The following is a 24,125-nucleotide window of genomic DNA, read 5'->3' as shown; positions in this document are numbered from 1 at the left end:
AGGGAAAAAGTCTGTAGGGAGAGAAAATCTGATCTAAAACACAAACTTTCTTTTCTAAAGCCTGTTTTATTATTCAGCTTTGTTTTAAGAAGTTACCAGTTTTAGTCATTTCTCCTGTGAAAACCAAAAAATCCCACAAAATCTAGAATTTAGTGACCTCTAGTGGTAAAGCTGCAGATTGCATAAAATATCAATAACGCTCCTCTACTAAGTAACTGATGAAATAATCAATAATTTAATATTTAAAAAATGCATTATCAGACGAACCAAAAATATACAGTTAAGTGGAAATTTTGGTACTTTAAAATGACATTAATTCATATAAGCAGGATTTTTATAAGCCTGGCGGGCCACCAGGCTTTACTTGTGCCCCCAGCAGGGTTAGCATTGCTTATGTTTTAAAAAAAATTTTAAATGCTCGCATTTTTCAAGACTTTACAATTGGTGTTCATGTATTAATCTTACAATCTTTCAACAACACATAATTATCAAGGGATAATTTCAAATTTCCTGCCAACTTTAAACCATTTTTAACTCAAAAACACGACGAGCCGCTGGATGAATAACCTCCCTGGCGCCCAACCACCAGGTTTAGCAGGTTTTCTAGGAGAAACAAGAACTAGAAAAAAATAAGTAACCAAAAAATAACAAAATCAGACAAAATAAATAGTTTTCCAAATAAAAAACTGATGAAACTCTAACAAAAAACTGTCTGTCTGGTGAATATTTGGTTAAAATATGTTTGTTTTTCATTCAGTGTGTCTAAAATATAGAATAATGAAATTACTAAAGCATTGTAAAAATACTTCTAAAAGTAAATTTTTTCAAAAAGTGACTCCAGTAAATGTAACTAGTTACTATCCAAGTCTGTTCATAAATATTTCGAAACCAATTCTTACAGCTGCTACTGTATATAAATATTTACAATTTCTTATGTAGAAAATCCCACTTTGTGCAGTAAAAGTATTTTTCTAGAAGCATAATTTACTGAAGTAAAGGTAACTATTTACTGCCTGGGTCTGTTTCTGTACAAATCTTGGATTATTCTCCATCAAAGCTAACAATCACTCATGCTGGATAGCAGTAATAAAACATGTACGACTAAAACTCCGTTTTTCAGCAGCGAATTGAAGCTTTTCCATTGTCCACCAATAAAAACTTCACGTATTTCTTTGATTTTGAAGGTTTCTCCAGCAACTAATTCAGGATGTTTTACTAGAAAGGTGAAATTTCATTAATTTTCTGCAGGATCTTGGCTGCACGACTCTGTGTTTGGAACCAATCCATGCAAACACTCTTCCCTGTGTTTCTTTATCTCACTGCTCATGGCAAATAAAGCCTGTTTATCATTCTCTGTCTCACCAAGCCTCTCCTCTTATGAAGTAGCAGTGTCTTGGCAACTAGCACATTATTCTGCTCTATTTGAGGCTCTGGCTTTAATAATTACTGTGTTTAATCTGAAATGTGACTAGTTTCCAATCCGGTTGCTGCTACTGTGCAATTCCACTTCTCTCATTCCTTCTGTTTGTGTGTTTCACCTAATTGTTTCACATCAAACACTTTTTAATTGCAGCATAAATACAAAAGTCTGCTTTTGTAATAATCTTTTTATGTATTCAATGGGGAAAATGTATCCAAACCAGCTTGTTCCTGGGTGAAAAAGTGACTTTTTATGCCACACTTGGCGCACACAACTGGCATCAACTTGTTGTGATAACTGGGAATTAGCTTTTTATATCACTGTAAATGAATTTTTACCTTCTGTTCTTTGCAGAATTGCTTTAATTTAGCCTTATTGGTAAGTTGTGAACATTAACAGTCCACTTAAAGTCATAAAATGACTATCGTTTTTGTTTTCTGTCTTCATTTGGATCATTGTACTGGTCAGAAATAGGTGGATATTTTCTGTAAACCATATAAATTTTGACCCAAAAACTGTATAATTATGGGGTAAATGAAAAAAAAAACCCAACAAATCAAAAGATAAAGAACTGAACAGAACATCATTTGCAAGATATATTAAAAATATTTTAATATATCCAAACATATTCCAAACATAAATGCTTTATGTTTGGAAGAACATAAAGCATTTAATGAGCCAAATTAATTAGTTAAATTTGGCTCAAAAAGTATTTTCAAAGAAAGAGTGACCTAAATCCTGATTTTATCGATCAGAATTGACTAAATTTGATTCTTTTTCCCAGCTAAGAAAATCTATATTAGCAAAATATGTCATTTTTAAAGTTTTGGATATAGAATAATTTACGCTTCCCTCTTCAGCCACATATCTGAATACTTTATTTGTTTAAGTAAAGTACGAAAAGCTTCGTTTATTGTTAAGTCGGTAAATTATATATTTGCCAACTTTTAAATTGCATTAATGTTTTGTATTGTTATATTTGGATGAATGAAAGTGGATAAAATGGAGACATAATGAAGAGATAAACACATTTTGGTTCTAATAAATGTTCAACGTCCAAATCAGCTCTTTTCTGTCCTCTTGTTGATTGAATCATTTAATATTAAAGATGAGGAGAAATTCACCTCCAGCTTTTGTTTTTTATTGATTGGAGCAAAGTCGACGTCAAAGGATTTGAAACATTAAATATGTATTTCATGGCAGCATGTGAAAACTCGGGGCGTTCTGCAGATTCATAAATTAATTTAAAGCTTTAGAGACGCAAAAAGAAAACATTCAAAACGAAGTTTCACACCTTTCCTCATATAATTAATTCACAGATTTTGATTATTTGTTTCCTGATGAAATACATTTTTTACTTATAATTCTTGCTAACTTCCTTTGTGCTCAACTGAGAAGGATAATTTAAAAATCTCATAAAATATGCAATGAAAAATCAACACATTTTCTACAATTTTACGCCTTTAAAAACCATTTTCAGTAACTACTTTTTTTTTATTCTACATTTTTATATTAAATTGAATAGATCAATTAATTTTGTGCAAATTTGTAAAACTTGTGAATTATTTCATGAATTTATTAATTATCATCGTCATACAATACAAATATTAATGGCTTTTTTGATGTTGTAGCCCTTAAAATGCTAATTTAAGTGATTAAACCTTTTATTTCTTCATATATGTGCAAATTACATTTTGAACGTGTCAAAAATTAACTTCCAGACTGATTATCGTTTTCATTTGTGTGTTAAAATAATAATTTTTTTTCATCCCAGGTCCAAAGTTTCCCCCAGAAAACCTGCTAGGCCCGTCGGTCGGTCGGTCGGTCGGTTATTCATCCAGCAGTTTGTCGTGTTTTTGAGTTAAAAAATGATTAAAGTTGGCAGGAAATCTGAAAATATCACTTCATAATTATGTGTTATTGGAAGATTAATACCTGAACACCAACAATAAAGTTTTAAGAAATCCAAACATTTTAAAAAGATTAAAATAAATAAGCTTATTTATTTTAATCTTTTGTAAAAAAAATAATTTACAGAATGGCACCAACATGTAACTTTGACGAGAGTTCAACACAAATGATAAACACAGCACAGGGTTTCCCTCAGTGTTTTAGAAGCCTGGCGGGCCACCAGGCTTAACTTGTGCCCCCACCAAGCTAAGCATTGCTTATTTATTTTTTCATTTTAAAAGTCTTTTTAAAATATTTGCATTTTTAAGACTTTATAGTTGGTGTTCAGGTATTAATCTTCCAATAACACATAATTACACATATTTTCAAATTTCCAAACCACCTTAGCAGGTTTTCTGGGGGAAACCTTGCAACAGAATCAAATTGCATTATTTCCACAAAATAATGCAAAATACACGACTTTGACTATTTCTAGCCTTTGCATCAATCCAGCCAATGTTATGCAAACAAAACTTAAAAACTGCAGCTGTCCAGGGACCAGGAAGGTTAAGCCTCTTATGTTTTAATAAGCTCATAATTAAAAGAGGCTGTAAATACTTTGCAGCATGGCAGCGTGTGTCGTTTGTTAAATGTGTCACCAAATCTCCTCTATAATTTTCCTGAGAAAATCCAATCTGCCAGTTGAGGGCAGCTCAGGATTTGGGAGTAAAACGTGCGTTTGTGTCGCAGCACGTTTCACGCTTTGTTTTAACGCTCTGATGCTTCGTTTGTTAGTTTTTAGAAACAACAAATTAATTTTCTGTTCATCCGGGCGCGACGACGCTCCGATAATCGACCTTTTCTCCTCGTTAGTTCAGTCGGTTCGGCTGCAGTAAAGGTCAGCAGGATTACAGCTGAAAACTTTTAGAGGTTGTTGGTTCAATTCCACGTCTGCCATAAAAAAAATTTATTTAAATTTAATTCGATGCATTTGCCTTGGAATAATTTAAATATGAAAAATCCTTCCTTGTGCCTTAAATCCATTATTTCTTTCTACTGTCCCTCTTATCCTTCCTTCCTTCCTAGTGTCCTATCCCCATTCTTTCTTTGTCCTTTCCTTCATTCTTGTATCCTTCCTTCCTTCATGTTTTCTTTTTTCTTTTTGTTCTAGTTTTCTCCACCTTTTCTCCTTCCTTCCTTGCATCCTTGTCTTCTTTCATTCCCTCCTCTCTTCTAGCCTTGCATAATTTTGTAAGACTTTTTTTTGTCCTTTCTTTCTTCCTTGTATCCTACCACCTTTTTTTCTTTCCTTTGTTCCTTCCTTGTCTCCTTTCCTTCTTTACACCCTTCTCTTTTGTTATTTCCTTTGTTACACCCTCAGGTTTTCCTTTTTTCCTTCTATCCTTCTTTCTTTGCATCATTCTCTTTTTTCCTTTTTTCCTTCCTTATCACGTCTTTCCTTTTGTTTCCTCCTCCTTTCCTTCATTCCTAGTATCCTTCCTTCCTTCCTTCCTTTTCTTTTTCTATTCTTCCTTGTATTCATCTCTCCATTTTTTCCTTCCTCTCTGATCATTGAAGAAATGCTGATATAGAAACGTTACTTCATTCTGTAAGTATGTAGTTTTATTATTAAACATGTAAAATGTTTTTTCCTCTGATTGTTTTTCTTCCCTCATAATAAATAAACCTTTGGTTTCTCCTCTGGGGATCCGAGTTAGCAGGAATAAAATACATTGAACATGTAATGTTAAAACTCTCAGCTTTCCTCGCAGTAAATGTGTCCTTGTAAACACTTACAGCAGCCATTTTATTGGAGCAATCATCATTAAGACATTTAAACATCATATTGCAGCTGCAGTCATAGTTGTTGGACATTAATAATAAACTCCAGAGCGCTGATCCTCCGCTCCTCGTTTCCCACAAAGCATCTGAGCTCAAAATTAGCCTTCATGGCTTCTCTTTGCGTTCAGATAAGCAGCGTTTCTACTGAAGGCGTGGCGGCGCGTTCCTCCCCACTCAGGCTTTCATCAGGATGCGAGGCGGCTGCTGTTGTCGCTGCCTTTGATGCCTGAGTCCTTCCAGGAACACAGGAAGTGAAATTAGGGTCACAAAGCTGCTTTAAAGTCAAAAGCATGGATGAAAGACGGCGCTTACTGCCCAACACTTCATCTCTGTGTTGTTCTGTTATTGATATTTGAGTTTTCTCTTGCATGAAGAGTCTTCAACTCCTAAAACAATAAACCTTACCAAGTATTTTGGGTCAATTTCTTGTGGAAATATCTTGAAATAAGACAAAATTAACTTTCAAGTAACTTTTCAGGGGGGGAACCCAGTCTCATCTGGGCAAATTGAATTTTGAACATGTCAAAAATCAGCTTCCAGACTGATTATCGTTTTTATTTTTGTGCAAATGTCTTCAAATTGAAAATTGGTCATTTTCAGAAAAATATTTTAAAAAATGGTAACAACATGAAAATTAGAAGAGATTTAAACACAATCAATAAACACAATGGAATCCAATTAACTAGATAAATGTGGTGTAATGGGAGTCGCTTACACAAAATAATGTAAAATACACAACTTTAACCATTTCTGATATTTGCATCAACCCAGACGATGCTCATTGTTCTGCTCTAAAATAAACTTTATTGAACTGATTTCACGTTCTCCTGTATGTGTTTTGCAAGCGAGTTTCTCCCATCAGTGTTTATAAAGTTCATATGCATCCCAACTGTATTTGTACCGTTTCTCTCTTTCCCTTTCTAGTATTCCCCCACCATCTTTGTTTCTGTATAATCTGGCTCCAATTAAAGGTGTCCAGCAACGCCCTCCGCTGGATGGAGGCCAAACTACAACTCTAAAAGAAATTGACTTTTTTATTTTATCGATTGGAACCAGAGATACGTTTACTTGAGTAAGTTTTTGGAAGAAATGCATATTTAGGAGTATTTTTAATTTTACTGAGTGAAACTTCTGGATACTCCTTTGTGAGTAACTTTACTGAATGAAAAACTAGTTCGTTTTAACAAGACACAGAGACAAACCTCCAGGTTGGTTTAAGGTTTCATAAGTTTTATATTGAAGAAACTGATTAGAAAAATACTTATTGTGTCAGTTTCTAATTATATGAAATGTTTTCATTTTGTGCTTTGAAATACCAGAAATCTCATTTTGGTTTGTCTGATAATGTAATTTTTAAATATTAGTTGATGTTTTGATGGGTTGTATCAAATACATATAAACCCTTACTGAAATAATTCTTTGGGCGGCTACTTTTTACTTTTACTTGAGTAAAAATATGTTGAAGCATTCCAGCAAATTTTTTAGATTAGAATTAATGTGAATCTAATCATAAGTCGATTAATAGTTTGATTTTCAGGTGATGTGAAGCAACTCGGCACTCAGTGGATGTCGACGTCTGCAGCCTGAACGATGCTTCTGGGGTTTGATGCAGAGACGGAGAAATATGCGCACCCAGCTTCCTGGCCCTTTGGCCCTGCAGTCTTGCGATTACTTTGCCGACCCTCCGACCCTGCAGCTGTTTCTCACGGCCGCGTTAAAGTCTTGCCCTGCAGCCGCACGCCGCCGCGCCGGATTGCATCACAAGGCGAGTTTTTCAGGTCAGGACATATGAGGCGGGCGCTTCACGGCGTCAGCAGCACCTTAAACCGACGCCGCCGGCGCAGAGCGAACAACGGCAGCTTGGTCCAAATCAAGTTGTAGGATTTGCATAGAAATTGGTTAGAGATCAGGAGATGCTGCTGTTCCTCTGAGGCCCAATCACTTGAAAACAATGAGCGCTGCGAGAAGTCTGAGACAATAAGATCTGAGGCAGCGCTCCGTCCGTGTTTATGGAAAACATGACAGAAACTCTCCCTTGTTGGAATATGTTGTTCCTCTAGCAGCTTCTAAAACTTTAAAATTACCTCCTCTAAGGTCATTTTATGTGATTTAAATTCAAAAATACTTTATTTAACCCTAAAGGAAACTAAAAGTGTGTTCACAAATTCTTTGCGGATGGTGATGCAGTAGCAGTCAGTCTTGCAGCAAATTTGAGTAGGCCTCTGACTGAAGACTGTTGCTAAATGTCAGTTGTGTACAAAATCTTTTTAATGAGAGTCAAAATTATGTAGAAAGCACAAAAAAATCATATTTTTTTAGTAACATTCTTTTAAAACAACTTTTTATGCATTTTTTGTGTTAGTCTAGTTCCTCAGTAACAAGCTAAACAATTTCTGTTTCATTAAAATGAACAAAATTTTTATTTTTTTTGTTTTGTATTGTAGAAACAAAACAAAAAAAAGGCCAACAGTTTTTAAATTCGGATTGTTTTTCGTTGAGTGTACGGTTTGCTTTTGAGAAAAAAGTTTTTTCATTCTAGTTGTTGCATTCATTAAGATGAATGAATGAATCTATTTTTTGTACTTTATTATTTTAAGAAGATGTTATTCATCTGCAGGCCACATTTAATCCATTAGGGCTGCAAAAATCCTTAAGAGGGCCACAAACGGCCCCCGGGCCACACCTTGGACACCCCTGCTATTAGCATGTCATGCTATCAGCTCAAACTCCAGGCAACAGAGACGCTATTCCACATTAGCTGTCCTTCAGTTGACCAAATAATTGCACAATTTCAAAACTAAATGTTCTTAATGGAAACATTTGATTTAAAAAAGAAAGTTTTGCCGTTGGGATGAATGTGTTTGTGGGCGCCGTATTGAATTTAGTTTATTTCACAAACCTGCAATGAAAACACTTTTTTTTTTTTCACGAGTCACATGATCAACAACCAGGATGTTGCTACTGAAGAAAACAGGAAGTAACTGGAGGATGATGGCATGACAACAACCACGTTTAATATGACGACCGCAGTGGCAAAACAGTTAGCGAAATATTGACAATGTTTTGTCACATTTCTAATTAACACATGCTGGATGACTCCATCACTTGTTGGCAAGCTCTGCTAATCCACCTCCTTTGCTTTTGCCACGTTGGTTTAATAAATATCTTCCCTCTGAGACATAATCCTTGTCCAAAAAGATGGCTGGTTTTCTTTTTCAACTCTCAATTTGAGGACCTCCAATTACCTAAAAAGTGCTTTTTATTTTCAAAAGGTTATTCAAGTAAGTGTAGGTAGTTTCTATAAGGACGAGGAGCAGAGTCTGAATTGAAGGCGCTCTGATTATCCGGGTGTCAGAAGCTGCTTTGGAGTCCAGTTTTGTAGAGAGACCTGATAAATGTCAGAGGTTTGGGACCAAAGTGCGGGCAGAGAGGCAACATAAATCAACAAGCTGTGTTTCGCAGAGGCCGCCTGGTGACAGCTACCACAGCAGGCGTCATAATCTAATGCCAGGCTGTCTTGTTTGGCAAAAGAGCATCTTTCAGTCAAAGTCCCCTGTGAGAAAAGCCGCTCGCATACGTCGGCATGCAGGTAAACAGATGGGAAGTTTTCTCGTCACTCCGTGAATGTCATGTGCATGATTGGGAATGTCAGCGCAGCTATTTAGCGCTGACGGCTTCAGAAAAGTACTCATCACCTTTACAGCGTGATGTACGAGCACGGAGCAGAAATTATCCCCGTGTCGGAGACGCCTGACAAATGTCTCTGAGGGAGGGGAATCAGCAGGCTGCAGCAACTTGACGGAGCATTATCTGCCAAGGACGGGTTGTTTCCTGCCGTTAGCTGCCGATGTTGAGCATTTGTTTTCCTGGATCTGATCCTGCTTAGACTTGATAATAGGCTATAAAGCACCTTTTTCTGCCTAACGGTATCAGGCGCTCACAAAAAGAGCGTCTGCTTTTTTTGTTCGGAGAGACACGATGTTCTGATGAAACATGTCACATCTGCGTTCGCCAGTTGTTCTCCAGAATATCTTCTCTCAGATTTAATTGGAAGTGGCACACGGTTTTTGATTTGTATTCACGGAACGAGACGTGCAGCTGTTGCGCGGCTCCTGGCAAGCTGTCGCTGTTGTTGTTCATTCAAAGTTCATGCTAAGTGTGTGACCGGACAACAAGCGTGTCTGCAGGCAGCATATCTGAGAAGAGAAAACAACAGAGTTCATCAGCTCTAAGTACTCTCAAATATTTATTTAAATCAGCCACATTAGTTCACGTTAAAACTACAAGCTTAGCAGGACTTTATATGTAGTAAAACATAAAGTAGGGAATATTTACCAAGTGGAAAGAGACCTATAAATTGTCAGGGGTTAATGTTAAATATTCTAACCTTTGAACTTTTCATATTCAGTCCATCATCTGTGAAGGAAACAACATTAAACCCACCTGAAGCGACTCCTTTGTGAAAATGCTGACATGTCGGCTCAATCTCTAAACACACAACGATGGTGGTTTCATGTTTGCCTTGTAGTTTATTAGTTTTGTAATCCTGCCTCCTGTCACTGATTCCTGCATATGTGCTTGTTGGTGTTCAGTCAAGTAAAGCATTAAAGGGGGAAAAATATCCCAGGTTTTGACTTCTCTCCATCATTTTAATTACCTGTAAATCAGGATTTATGTCAGTGGGTAAAACCCTGCGGAGCTGCCACTTAAGTGTTTCCTGGAGTGCATAATCCAGCTCATTTCTCACGGAAGACAAAAGCTCTGTCCTCGCACACACTCAATGTTCTCTCTTATTATTTATGCACCTGCCTTTTGGATTTCAGAAGGCTTTTACTGCGGGGAGAGAGTAAAAGCTGGACAGGTTTTCAGCTTTAATGGCCTATATAAAAGGAAGTGAGGAGTCACTTGAAATGGAGAATGCAAGTCGGACCTTAAAATGTTACTGCATACGAGGAGGAGTCTTTGGGTGAATCCACAAACGAGCCGGCGTCTATTGACATTAGAGACGACGACGCTCCCTCCGGCGCCATTCGCCGTTTCTCTCCGTGACCCAGAACTTCCTCCTGACAAAGCGCTACCTCATTTCAATGCTAATGCGCCGTTATGGGTGTTTTCAAAAGCGTTGCTGCTGTTTATAATGATTCAGCTTACCTGTGAGGCGCCGGTTAATCCCGCAGATCCCCGAGGAGCCGCCGTGCGCCGAGAGGTCACGCAGATAGTGTTTAAATAGAGTCCTGCGTTATCCCGACGGGACGAGCACGCCGCCTGTAAACAGCTGACAGGTTCATGAATTTCCCTGCCATGTTGGGATTAACTAAAAATGCAGCTGCTCTGATTGTTGTCTCTTGGTGAACTCTTGACCTCCAGGCGCACATCCAGATATGACCTTTTCTAGAAGGAAAAACACGAACCAAGAAGGAGAAACAATCTCCTTTTTGTTTCACCTGCAATCCAAAAACAAAGGAGCAGCACAAAAAACCCTGGATTATTAATAAAGTCAGCAAGAAGTTACTTGTAATGTTTAAAATTTCCATGCATGCACAATCCTCTTTTTTCACTTCCAGTATCGATAGCAATATCTGAGGTTTTAGAATCGGCCGACAGCGATGTGATACACAAAGACTTAAAACTGTTATTTTTCAACAAAATACAAAATATTACAAGTTAATTTGATAACTCTGCACCAGTACAGCACACTTATAGCTTCACAAGTTTGATCAAACATGTAAAAACAACTTGAATCTGTTCAGTCGGTGCAGTTAGCAGAAGAACAGTCAATGTAAAACAAATAATAAAGAAACTGAAACAGTAGATTCACCATTTTGGTCAAATATGTCAAAATAAACCGCAACAAACTAGGGCTGTAATGATTCCTCGAATCACTCGAGTACCTCGATTATTATAACTCATTGAGGAAAATTGATCTTCCTCCAAGCTTTCTTAAGTTATGTCGAATTATTTAATGCACTGTGTTCCAGCCGGGTGGTTATTTGTGTTGCGCAGAGCTCTGAGTTGTTGACAAAAGCTAAGTGTTTGCAACATAACGTCCAATTTGTAAGTTCAACCCCTGGGGATTTTATTGATTGATAATAATATCCGGGCTTTTGTCTTTTTTCGGGGGACCAATAAGGATCCTTAAAATGACGGGAGCGATGTCTGGAGCACGGCAGCTTTTCTCCTCCTGGAGCTGCTGCCTGGTGGCCGTTATTCAGAGCGAACGGCGGTGAAGAGCGCGGCGGGTGTATCTACACGTTTGAGCGGACAAACTCAACACAGCTGGCGGCTGTTCAGTAGTCAATGCATAAAGTAAGTGTAGCTTTATTGAAAATAAGTTTCATATCATTTCCATCACAACAAATGGGTGGCAGAGCGCATCGTCTCGGTACGTAGCTGGTACATGTTTCTGTGTGTGACGAACGAAGGTGTCAAATCACAAAAGCCATAAAAGGCTGGGCAAGGTCAGAGTTCATCTGTTAAACTGGATGAAAATCAAGACATAAACTACAAGCTGGAGTTTAGACATTTTAAGCGTCTTTGTTCCTGCCACTTTACACCTGTCTTTTATTTCACTACACTAAACGCTGCTGCGGTACAAAGACCGGACAGAAATTGTGAGAAAATCCTCTGAATACCTTCAGAAAACCTGGAGAGCTATTGATCAAATCTAATGTAGAATACAATAAAATCTGCTGCCATTAGAAGGAAAGTTGGGAGAGCTTTAAAACTTCTGTAAAGTAAAATAAAAACCACTTAGAGGAGAACAGCAGCCAAACCAGAGTGCTGTCATTATGTAATGTATCAGAAAAAACATTAATCTGCCAATAAAAAAAAAATTTAATGCATCTTTATTTTCCCTAGCTTTATAAGAAATTAATTAATGCAAGCTTAAAGGTTGATGGCTTATGGATTATAAAAAAAAGTTATTTTTGGGAAATTAATAATGAGAGGAAAGACGGTTAGTTTTAATTTAAACTATATGAAGGCGGAGTTTGAGAAAGAGCGGGAGTTTTTAAAGAGACAGAGACCCAATTTCAAGGTGTTAAATGACTAAATTCAATTATGTAAGTTATATTTGATATATTTTGCATTTTTTTATAACTGATGCTAACATTATGTGTCTGTAAAAGACATAATACTGCTGCTTTCAAGGTGAATCAACCAAAAACTGAGGAAATGAGAAAAAAGAAATAATGTTCCTCAGTGACCTAAAACAGAGAAAGTTTAATCTGATTCATTTCAACCTGAGAAAAATAATATTTATCTCTTTTTTAGTGTAAATATCTTTTCAACCTCCTGAAGTGTTTAGTTGCATAATTCAAAGCAACCTGCCGTAACTCTGCGTTTCTCTCGGCTTCGATGTGTTTCTAGATGTTCTTTGACTCAAGCAGTTCTTTGTATTACAAATGCATCAAAGTTCATCTTGCAACTTAATTATAAGCTCTAGATAATAGTTTCTCTTCAGATTTTCAGCCGGTGTGAATATATACTGATGGTTTCAGCCGATCGTGACTCATCTCATCTCAAGCAGCCATTAAACTCCAATTATTACTAAAAGAAGCACATAATCTGGTTGCTGCTGCTGCTAAACTGCAGAAGCTGCAGATGGTGAAAGGTGAAGCTGAGGTGAAGGCTGCTCTGTTTCTCTCTGTCGTCCCAGAGACACCATCGTTTCTCTTCTTCCTCCTCTTCCTCAGACATCGCTGCAACCGAAGGGGAAACGCAGCAGGAGGCCAGAGGAACATCAACAGTACGAGGGATTAAAGCGTCTTTGTGTCCTTTTTGCCAGCAGATGGCATCGAGGAACTCGTTCAGGAAGTTTTAGTCACTCTCGGTTTTCCAGGAAGTTTTTTTGCACAATTTTCCTCCGAGATAATTAGCAGGAAACAGCTGTCTCGATTTGGTGAGTCACAGTTTTTCACTCCAAATTCTAGGTTGTTTTTTATTCGGAGGGAGAGCTGCAAATATTTTTATCCACAGGAAATACCTGATAAATATGCTGAATGTAAAATTAGAGGAGAAAATCAGAGCGAAGCTGCAGCTTCTCTTCTCTGAATGGAGCTACAGCGACATCTGCTGGGTCTTAAAGGAATATTGGGAATTGCAGTATTTTGCACCAATGTTATGTTATTTTTTTCACATTTCTTCTATCGAATGTTGGTTCCTGGGTGTTTAATGAGACAATAAAGTTTTTAATAATGTTCTTTGTGTTTTTTCTATGTAGCTGTTTGTGTACAAATATAGTAACAGCACCTTTATTTTAGTCCTCCATTATGTTTAGGTTTCTGTATTCAGATCAACAAAGAAATAAAGTATAAAATTAAAAACTTTCATCTTTATTTAGTAAAGACGGAAGCATCCTGTTCAGTTGATCTAGATTTTAAAGCTTCTAATTACGACAGAAATTTATTTTGCGTTATTCAAACTGAAGATGTTTAAATAAAATACATGGAAACATTTTAATTAATCAATACAGTTTTTTTCCTTGAAAGCTTCTTTGTTAAGCTTCTTTAAACTAGAACTGTACTGTTATTATATTTTCTGGTGTTTTATTTTGAAAGACGTCACAGGAAGTGTGTTTATAATTTTTACAGCTTAATCGTAGGTTCTCACTTCTATCTCACTGATTCCCAGTGAGATAAATGAAGACAGATTCTTCTCCTGGGTTCATTTCAATGTTTTCTCTGTCAGTGTGAACTAGAAGCAGCTCCACAGAGATGAAAACAGCCGCAGAGACTCTGAGCGGAGCTAACGATGCTAACGATGCTAACAGGCTCCAGCAGCAGCTTCAGAGGAGCTGTGGCTCCTAAACTGGAGCTTCAGCTCCAACAGAGCTGAATCAAAGCTCTACAACTCTGGTTTAGACGCTAAGATGCTGAGCTTCCGGTCTGAAGGTAGGAAAATATTTATGAAAAGTTAAATTATCCTGGAAACAGTCAGAATGATGTTGATGTTTTAGCTGCAGAGCCGCGAACTGAACTATTATTATCAGAGCAGGGCGGGTTTTGCCCTCTAGTGGACCCAGATGGTAACTACAACTACTTGATAAAGTTAGAGCGTTTACAAACCACATTCACTTCCTGTGAGTACTTTCACATTAAGAGCGATATAAACATAAACGAGTTAATTTTCTCAATTAGTTTTCATATTAAATAATAAATTTTACTTTTCTTGTTTCCTCCCTGAAACTTTTATTCAAAAGCAGGAAATTAAACTCTGCTGAGGTTTTGCACCACCACCGTATAATTTTCTTATTTCTGTAGACAGTCTTTAAAAACAGATAAAAGTATTTAAATGACATTAACAGCAGCAGCATAATATTGTATGTGTAATACATTTATTTACAGATTAATTCAGTTCTACAAAAGACTGCAATTAACTAAGTAATATTAAATACTAATAATTTAAACTTTATTAACTTTTTATATTTAATTTTTCTCTATTAGCCCCTTTCATCCTGCTTGATGCTCCTATCGCAGGTGATTGAATTTTATTTCAAACACATTTTTATTATTTATATTTTTCAGGCCTTGAGAATCAAAATTTCCCACAGTGAATCGTTTTTGGAGGATTTTTATAGAATAAGTTTTATTTTCCATGTACTAACCCTGCAGTGACTCTTATTTAACATTAATGTAAGCTGATTTGATTTGGCCTGATAAAAGTGAAAATGAGATCAAATAAACTGTAATTAATATGAAGAGGAATATCTGTAGTTGCGATAGTTCACCACCAGAGGGCAGTGAGCGCTCATAATCCTCCATCAAACGCCTGTTAAACTGCAGTTTGTTCTGCTGGTTTTCTGCTGAATCCATGAAAAAAGCTGCTCAGCTTCAGATCTGCTTCACTAACAGCAAAACAGAAATACTGAAGCTTTTCCATCTTCACTCTAGTTTTTTCACTCTGTTAAATCTAACTGAACTATTAATGTTTATTCAGATGAATCAAACTTTGGCTCTAGAGGAAAACACAAGTTACGTAACTTCCTGTGGAAATAGAAACTGAAACCAACTTTGGTCTCCTTCAGATCAGCCTCCATTTTGAGCTGCAGGATGGAAATAACTTGCTGACTTGTTACTAGAGGTAAGTGTTGCCGCTCCGGGTCCCTCCGTGTCTCTCGGCTCTCTGGAGCCTTTCTAACCGATGAACCCACCGAGGCTTCCCGGGGCCTCAGTCACCTCGGCCTGGGTCGCTCGGCTCTCATAGGGCCTGGTCCCCGCAGCAGCGCTCTGTTTACTTTATTGAAGGCCTGATCTAGAAAGGAATTAGATCAAATGAAAAACTTTATTGTGAGACGTTGCTGCTTATAAAGTGATGCTAAGTGAGGTTACATTATGCGACTATAAGGAACAAAAAGAGAAATATTGAACACACTATAAACACACAGCTCAGTTACTGCGCAGTTAACCTGGTGAATGATCAGCTATGATCTACCATGACAGCAGCATCTAAAGCTGATCTGTTTGTGTGGAGCAATAATGAACTTTTCATATTTAATCTAAATAAACTGAGAACTTAATGTAACTTTTACAGTCCATCAGTTCTTGCTGCAGCGACTCTCTCTGGTGTTTTAACCTAAAAAGCAGAACTAAAACATTGTAAACTAGTTTCTCTGCTTGTTGAAATCAGCAGGAAGTGAATCACATCACTCCGTCCCTCATCAGTCTGGGGTTCAGCAGAAACTGATGTTTCTCTTGTCTGTGGATCAGAACCGGCTTTAAGCCGTCCACAGATTTCCTCTCTTCCTCCTCACTGAGTTTGATCTTTTTCCAGGTTTTCCTCTTGTTGCTCCTTTCAGCAGGAAGAAACTCTTTGTCTCTCAAAGCTCTGCTGGAAAAATGCATCCAGATCCAGACTGACTCTTACCTGAAAGGTTGCTGTGTTTAGCAATCAGTATCTGCAAAATCGGAATCGATCAGCCAGAAAACTGCAGTCGGTTCAACCCTAAAAATAACAAAACTTTTAAATGGAGCAATAATAATAAAATAAATAATTTCACAAACATTTTAGATCAGTTGTAACAAACTAGTTTCTAACTAAAAGAGTTGCATTAATGTGTCTCTTTATTTTGAAGTTCAATCAGATCAATAGACTAAATATGTTTCAGGCCTCGCTGAGTGTTTGGGGGCTTCATCCCCCTATTGAAGCAGCTGTTTACCCATGATTCCTTGCAGTGGGTCCAGCTGGTACCTCAGCTGGATGCTGTGGTCCCTGAAAGCTGCTTTGTGTCTCTTGAGCTGAGAGGAAATCCTGCTGAGCTGCACACAGAGGCTGACATGTTGCTGAGATCCCAGCTGGACCCGGTTCTGTCTGGAGGAGAGCTGTGGACCCGACCTGAGCTGCTGCTCCCTCAGAACCTTCTGCTCACTGACTCCCTCCATACAGAGCTACAATAGAGTCATGATGCGTTCAAGTCCACTGGGAGCTAAATAAGTTCACTAGTTCATAGGAAATGTTCACTCATTCATTCAAATGATTCACTCTGATCCTCTGAACACATGATGGGAACCAGCTTTCTGCTTCACAGGACAGTTACTGGAACCGGATCACTGGACTGACTGGTTCTGGTTTCTCTCTCCAAAAGGCCAGAAGATGGAAGATCAGGACAGAGCAGAACCTCCAGGACCCATCAGTCCATCTATGAGGAGTGACCATTCCAAAGGTTGGGTTCCAGACTTCAGTAATGAACCTGAACCATCAGACAGAAAGTAAGAAACCATTTTCTAACTGATTCATGTGAATCTATAGAGATATAAAATAAAAGATATTAACTGGTTGATCTTCAGTGTTTCAATAAACAGTAACTTAATTTTCTGAGATATTAATTTAAAGTTAGTCATGAAGGATGTTGGTCAGTAAATCAGAGTTTGAATGAAAGTCTGAATGAATCAATGATGAAAATGTTGCATGAAAACAAAAACAACCAACAATGTGAGGAGCAACGACTCAGATTGTCTCTAAACCCAGTGAAGCACTGGAGCTTCCAGACTGGGAACACTGGTATCAGTCATGATACCAGATATGATACAATGAAGAACTTCACGCCAGAGATCATCAATGATCTCAGGTTCTGTTCTGACCCAGTTCTGGTCTCTAGTTTGTGGTGGACCTTCATGAACATGTTCAGCTCCAGCCTGTTGATAGTGAAATATTTCACTGATGAAGAAATGTCTTTACAGGAGCTGTGAGTGTGAAGAAAGACCCAGAACAGGAGCTGAACGGCCGACAGCCAATCAGAGCAGCTGCTCTCCAGGTGAGACTGAACTCCTCCAATCAGAGCCTCCTGTCGTCTCTGTTGGACCAGATCCACGTCTTTAGTTGAGATTTGGAAATTTAAGGTTTAAAAGTCTTTTAGTGATCAATTATTTCAGCTGGTGTAACTGGAACTTATGTGCTGGTGATGATAAAGAAAGGAGAAAAAAAGTGATGAAAATGTTTGTTAATCAGTCAATATTTTCATCACAATATTCACCAATAATATTGAGAGTTAACAGCTCCTTGATGACCTTCTATCAGATCGCGTCTTTAAACATTCAGAGATAGAAGGTCAACTTGAGAAGAACCAAACCAGAGCAGACAAGGACTGCAACAAAATAGATGCTGTGATGAAGAAGAACAGAGAGCCTGCAGATTGATGGTCAAACATCTTCAGCACATGGATGAATTGAAGGTTTCAATTAATTTCCGTTTTTGGGATTGCTTTTTCTTATATTGTGCCTCCATATCTGGCTTGTCTTTATTTATTATCGTAGCTGCTTCAGGTTTTCTTTTGTTACATTGTGCAGCCGTGTTTCCTGGCCTATTCGCTCGTCGGTTTACGGGTCAAGAGTGGCGATTTCAGCTCGACCCGACCGAGTCCTGTGAGCGTGAGATGCTGGGTGTCTGGGGTCACTCTGGAGGCTATATGTGCAGCAGCCTCTTGGTCATCCCCAAATACCTTTGCTGGGTTTTACAGGGTTAACTGGGCCACCTTTCACCTGGGATCCTGTCCCAGCGCTCATCATCATCCCAGTGAGGTGGGCATGTTTTCGGGGTTGTTTCTTTTCTGTGTGTGATTTCTCAGGACTCTGTCGGTAATCGTCATCCAGTGCTTTAATCACTGCCTCTGGCGGTCAGTAGGGATGAAATAGAACAAAAGTTTAGACTGTAACTACGGTTCTATGAATCCTGGATGACCGCCAGAGCGCTCGGTCCCTCAGAATCATCGTGTTTCACGAGAAGATTAAGGGACTGAGCTGTCATTGTCATGTGACTATATAGACTTACTGGTGTCACCGGGGGTCACATGTGACCATGTTGGTATAAGATTCTCGACCTGTGCAAGAGAGATCATTCAGTGCTTTAAGCACCGCCTCTGGTGGTCATCTGGGATTCATTGAACCGTAGTTACAGTCGTGACTTTTGTTATTCTTACCATGCAGAGTTTTTATAAAATTTGGTCTTTTTATTTATTGATTTACTTTTTTCTCATCCATTAAAGCTGATGCACAAATTGTCTCTGAGAATATCAAACAATTATTGTTTTCCTTATGTTCAGCTGAAGTGTCTCCTCTCCTGTCTTTGTCTCTTTCTTCAGATTTTGATATTCGGTGTCAGAGTGACCATAAAGCGTCTCTGAAGAAGAAGTTCCAGAGTCTCTCTGAAGGCGTCGCTGAACCTGGAAATCAAACCGTTCTGAACCAGATCTACACAGAGCTCCACATCACAGAGGGGTTAACTAGAGAGGTCAACCAGGAACATGAGGTCAGACACATTGAAACAGCATCCAGGAAACAAGAAACAATCAGAAGAGAAGACATCTTTAAAGTCCCACCTGGAAGAGATCAACCAATCAGAACAGTGATGACCATGGGAGTGGCTGGCATTGGGAAAACACTGTTAACACAGAAGTTCACTCTGGACTGGGCTGAAGGCAAAACCAACCAGAACATTGATTTCATATTTCCATTCACTTTCAGAGAGCTGAATATGTTGAAAGAAGAAAAGTTCAACTTATTAGGACTGATTCATAAATTATTTTCTAAAACCAAAGAAATCAGCAGCTTTGAAACGTTCCAGGTTCTGTTCATCTTTGATGGTCTGGATGAAAGTCGATTTACTCTGAATTTCAACAACAATCCGATCCTGACTGATGTTACAGAGTCCAGCTCAGTGGATGTTCTGGTGACAAACCTCATCAGGAGGAAACTGCTTCCCTCTGCTCTCCTCTGGATAACCACACGACCTGCAGCAGCCAATCAGATCCCTGCTGAGTGTGTCGGCATGGCAACAGAGGTCAGAGGGTTCACTGACCCCCAGAAGGAGGAGTACTTCAGGAAGAGATTCAGAGATGATGAAGAGAAGGCCAGCAGGATCATCTCCCACATCCAGAAATCAAAAAGTCTCCACATCATGTGTCACATCCCAGTTTTCTGCTGGATCACTGCTAAAGTTCTGGAGGATGTGATGAAGACCAGAGAGGGAGAAAAACTGCCAAAGACTCTGACTGAGATGTACATAGCATTCCTGGAGGTTAACTTCGCAATCAAGAAGGAAAAGTATGATGGAGGAAAAAAGACAAGATCAATCTGGAGTCCAGAGAACAAGAAGCTGATTGAGTCTCTAGGAAAACTGGCTTTTGAGCAGCTGCTGGAGGGAAACCTGATCTTCTATGAGGAAGAGCTCAAAAAGTGCGGCATCAACATCAAAGATGCTGCGTTGTTCTCAGGAGTGTTCACTGAAATGTTTAAAAGAGAGAGAGGGACGTGCGACATCTCCGTCTACTCCTTTGTTCATCTGAGCATCCAGGAGTTTCTGGCTGCAGTCTACATGCTCCACTGTTTCACCAGCAGGAAGTCAGAGGTGATCCGGACGTTTCTGGGAGAAGAATACAGAGAAACATCTCTAGATGAGTTCATGAAGAAAGTCATGAAGAAATCCCTCAGCAGTAAAAATGGCCACCTGGACCTGTTTGTCCGCTTCCTTCATGGTCTCACTGTGGAGTCCAACCAGAGACTCTTAGAAGATCTGCTGGGTCAGACAGAGAACAGTCCAGAAACCATCCAGAGAATCATCACCAACCTGAAGGAGATGAACACTGATATAATCTCTACTGACAGAAGCATCAACATCTTCTACTGTCTGGTGGAGATGAACGACGTCTCATTTTATCAGGAGATCCAACGGCTGCTGGATTCAGGGAAGCAGCTCTCAGTGACTGACTGTTCAGCTCTGGCCTTCATGCTGCAGATGTCAGAGGTTCTGGATGAGTTGGACCTGGAGAAGTACAACACATCAGATGATGGACGACGGAGACTGGTTCCAGCTGTGAGGAACTGCAGAAAGGCTCGGTGAGTCCAGATGTTTTCATTGTGTGAATGCTGATTCAGCTCTATTGTCCTCCTGTTTCTTCTTCTTCTTCAAGTTGCTTCTGGATGTTTTTGGTCTTTAACTTCTTCCTTCATCCTCTGGACTATTTCAGCCATTCAACCATCTAAACATTCAGCTCATCCAGGACAGCTGCAGCTTCTGGTTTTAGACATTTTGATCATTTTAAAAATATTTAACTTTTTATCAGTTTTCATGATTAAATGAATAGAAAACCCTGAACTCTAGAAAAAAATCTATTTTGTCTGAAAGATCCAATCAGCCAGAGAGACTTTTACACTTTAAACTCCTCTTCACTCATTGAGCCGCTACTCCTTTTAGGATCTTTGTCTTTTTTGTTTTTATAAAATCACTGTTTAGGTTTGATGGACACTTTAAAATAACCCCAATAATTGCTGCTGTTGTCATGGAAACCAGTTAGAAACTTAGTGAACCAACTTTTCCTCCTCCCACTAGTTTCCTCTGAGTTTGTAAATGAGAGCAAAATGTGGTGATTGTTGTCTGGCTCCAGAAAAAGTCCTAGTTTTTGTCAGATCCTCCCAAAGCTCTGAGAACTCTGCTTCCAGAGCTGGAACCATTTTCCTCATCAACTCTTCATCTGCAGCTTTTGTTGAAGCTGTTAGCCATGAAGACCTGGAGAGACATGAGCTTCAACTCTTTAGACATCCCAGCCTCTTCTAGTTACTGGAGAACTTTCACTGCTTCACCATGAAAAATGCTGCTGGACCCAAACGCTCTGTTTTGGTCTTCAGCTCTTTAAGAGTTTAGCAACAATTTCTTCTAACATCCAAACCTTTGTTCCTCTGAGCCACACGGTCTAGTCCAAGTCTGAGCTGTGAGCAGTTCCTCCTCCTCTCCATCATCTCCAGTAGTTTCCTTCATCAGCTCAGTCAGCCTCTTCATCAGCTGCTTCAGCTCCTTTGAGGCTCTGATGCTGCAGCTCCATCAGATGCTGCAGAGAAAACTGAACTTTCCTTCACAGATGATAGAAGATCTTCAACATCTGACTGCAGCTGAAGGTCTGAGGACATGAAGCCTGGACCAGAACCAGAACCAGAACCTGGACTTTAACCAGGAACTGCACAGATTCTCTGTGGGGTCAAACTCAGTAAATTGAAGATCAGATGTTGATCAGATGATGACATCACTGTTATCATATTTTAGTCTGTTTATGATCCAGATTGATTTCATTAGAACTGAATTTATTTCTTCTCTAATCACAGACTTGGTGGCTGTTTGATCCGAAAGGCTGAATGTGAAGTTTTGGCCTCGGCTCTGAAGTCCAACCCAGATCTGACTGAACTGGAAATAAATCAGATCATCATAGATGAAGGTGGAGACTCTGATCTGAAGCCTCTGGTTGAGATCCTGGAGAGTTCAGTCAGTAAAGTGAAGATTCTGAGGTTTGTTTTCTTTATTTATACAATAAAATCCTTCATTTATACTTTAAACATTAGTTTAATTAATGCTTTTATTCTAATATATTTTATTTTTAAACAACCTGTTTAAATGTCAGAATAAAATCTCTAAAACTTTTTACCTTATATATTATTTTTTTCTTATTTCAGACTTTGAGACTATTGAACTTTGTTTTTCAGTTTTTTACTTTAAAATGTTTTTTACTGATGAACAAAATGAGTAAAATAATTCAAATGATGTAAATTAATGATGGAGATGTTTCAGTTTGGTTTGGTAAAGATTCAGATTGTTTTATTTCTCATTTCTGATTCTCATCTTTACATCCAGAATGAAATGTTGTTCCTCCAGAGTCGAGCCACAAACACTGACAAGTTCAAATCATCATTAATGACCAAATCTAAGAAATGACTGATTGTAGAAAAGCAAATCTAGATGAAATGAATGAAAGTGAGGTTTGCAGCAGCAGCAGGTTCCTCAGCTTTGTCCTGAAGCTGTGGTTCTGTTGGGCCGGGTCAGAGAGGAACCGTCCTCTTCAGTCTGACAGCTGTCAGTCGGTTGGAGCCTCGTCTCTGTGATGATGCTTCATCAGGTCACGTCTCCTTAGGAAATAATGGCCTCCATTGGCTTTCAGCAGCTTTAATAAGAACCCAAGGCCATTAATGAACAAACTGAGTGGTTCTGATCCAGTTACCAAGTCGGGTCTCCAGCTGATGATCAGGAACCAGCAGAAATAGCTCAACTCATCCAGGCTGATAGAAAACTTTGAGTTTCTTTATTGATCAAATGTTCTGGTTCTGCTGGTTTGGACTCTTTAAACCAGTTTGACTGGATCAGATGTTAGAATCAGTTCATCATGTTTCTTTTACATTCAGGGAAATTAATTTTCTACATTTTTATTATTTATTTGTTCATGTTTCAGTTTTAACCTGCATCCTGTTGGCTTCAGCTCACATCTTTTATTCTTTATTCAGATTGTGGGACTGCAGTTTGTCAGAGACCAGCTGGACTTCTCTGTTCTCAGCTCTGAAGTCCAAACCGACCCACCTGACAGAACTGGACCTGTTCAGAACCAACCTGGAAGATTCTGTAGTGAAGGAGCTCTGTGGTTTTCTACAGACTAAAGGCTGCAGACTGGAGACATTGGAGTATGTAATTATATAATTATTGATTTTTATGTGAATAATTATATATAATTGATCATAAATCAAATTAATTTCTTCTGTTCTAATAAATATTTTCTGAGTTTGTTCCTGGACTTGGATCCAGAGTTTAATTTAGTCCCTCTGTGTAACTGAGTTGGACCTGCTGATCTGAGGTCAGAACAGGACAGCATTCGGACCCCCAGTGTGTAGAAATCCCCCTCATGTGAAGCAGGTCAAAGGTCATTCAACCCAGTCTAGAAAAGTGAATTCCTGGAATCTGACAGGAACAAATCAGTAATCAATGATTGATGCTTCAACACTTTGATCAGAACCTGGAATGATTTTACTGACTAAAATCCTCCAACACAACATGACCCAGTACCAGGTTCTGGTTCTGGTTCTGGTTCTGAAGTCAGCAGGTCTTTATTGAAGCAGCAGCTTGTTGGCATTAATATTGATGAGAATCTTTAACTGGTTCTGTTGGACTGGTTAACCTGCATCCTGTTGGCTTCAGCTCACATCTTTTATTCTTTATTCAGATTGTTCAGATGCAGTTTGTCAAAGATCAGCTGTGATTATTTGGCCTCAACTCTGAAGTCCAACCCGACCCGTCTGAGAATACTGGACCTGGGAGGAAACAACCTGAAGGATTCAGATGTTCAGCAGCTGAAGAATCTTGTAAAGACTTTAAAGTAAGTAAATGTTTGTAGTGAGTCCAGCTGCTGTCAGCATATTGAACTAAACCCAGTTAGCATCAAAGCAAAGATCCAGTGTTCCCAGTAAAGCTGCAGCTTCTCAGTGGGAGGAGAATGGTTCAGGCTTCCTGATTGGACACAGAGACAGCAATCAGCCAATCAGAGGAGCAGCAGCTTGCTGTGTTCCTGCATTTGTGTTGGTGTGAAGATGAGTGTTGTTGCTGTGTCCATGTCTCCAGGAAGTCCAGCTGGACTCCAGCGTCCAGCCGTCCAACATGTCTAGAGACAGTGGTCCTCATCCATCAAACTGTGGCAGCAGCAGATCTGATCTCAGATCTGTTTGTTCTCTCAGTT

The 24,125-nt window shown here is 38.8% G+C and overlaps 1 protein-coding gene and 1 long non-coding RNA gene across 3 annotated transcripts in view; both read left to right on the top strand.

Annotated features, from left to right (window-relative positions):
* LOC102228431 (NLR family CARD domain-containing protein 3-like) overlaps positions 1 to 24,125 on the top strand; it is a 971,185-nt gene that overhangs the window by 920,789 nt on the left and 26,271 nt on the right. The window contains exons 6-8 of one of the 2 annotated variants that reach the window (XM_023329348.1): positions 21,739 to 21,918; positions 22,906 to 23,079; positions 23,616 to 23,768. The exons of the other annotated variant lie outside the window; for it this stretch is intronic. Coding sequence (XP_023185116.1) covers positions 21,739 to 21,918; positions 22,906 to 23,079; positions 23,616 to 23,768 — 507 coding nt within the window. The remainder of the gene's footprint in view (positions 1 to 21,738; positions 21,919 to 22,905; positions 23,080 to 23,615; positions 23,769 to 24,125) is intronic. 2 annotated transcript variants of the gene reach the window in all.
* Positions 13,782 to 18,960, top strand: LOC111607596. Its single transcript, XR_002752357.1, has 5 exons — positions 13,782 to 14,043; positions 15,177 to 15,232; positions 16,677 to 16,857; positions 17,329 to 17,402; positions 18,726 to 18,960. It is a non-coding gene; the product is annotated as an uncharacterized LOC111607596 (long non-coding RNA).

The sequence above is a fragment of the Xiphophorus maculatus genome, chromosome 24 (genome assembly GCF_002775205.1).
Source record: "Xiphophorus maculatus strain JP 163 A chromosome 24, X_maculatus-5.0-male, whole genome shotgun sequence".
NCBI classification, from domain to species: Eukaryota; Metazoa; Chordata; class Actinopteri; order Cyprinodontiformes; family Poeciliidae; genus Xiphophorus; species Xiphophorus maculatus.
Note: the sequence above shows the minus strand (reverse complement) of the source record. Positions and strands in the feature narration are given on the sequence as shown.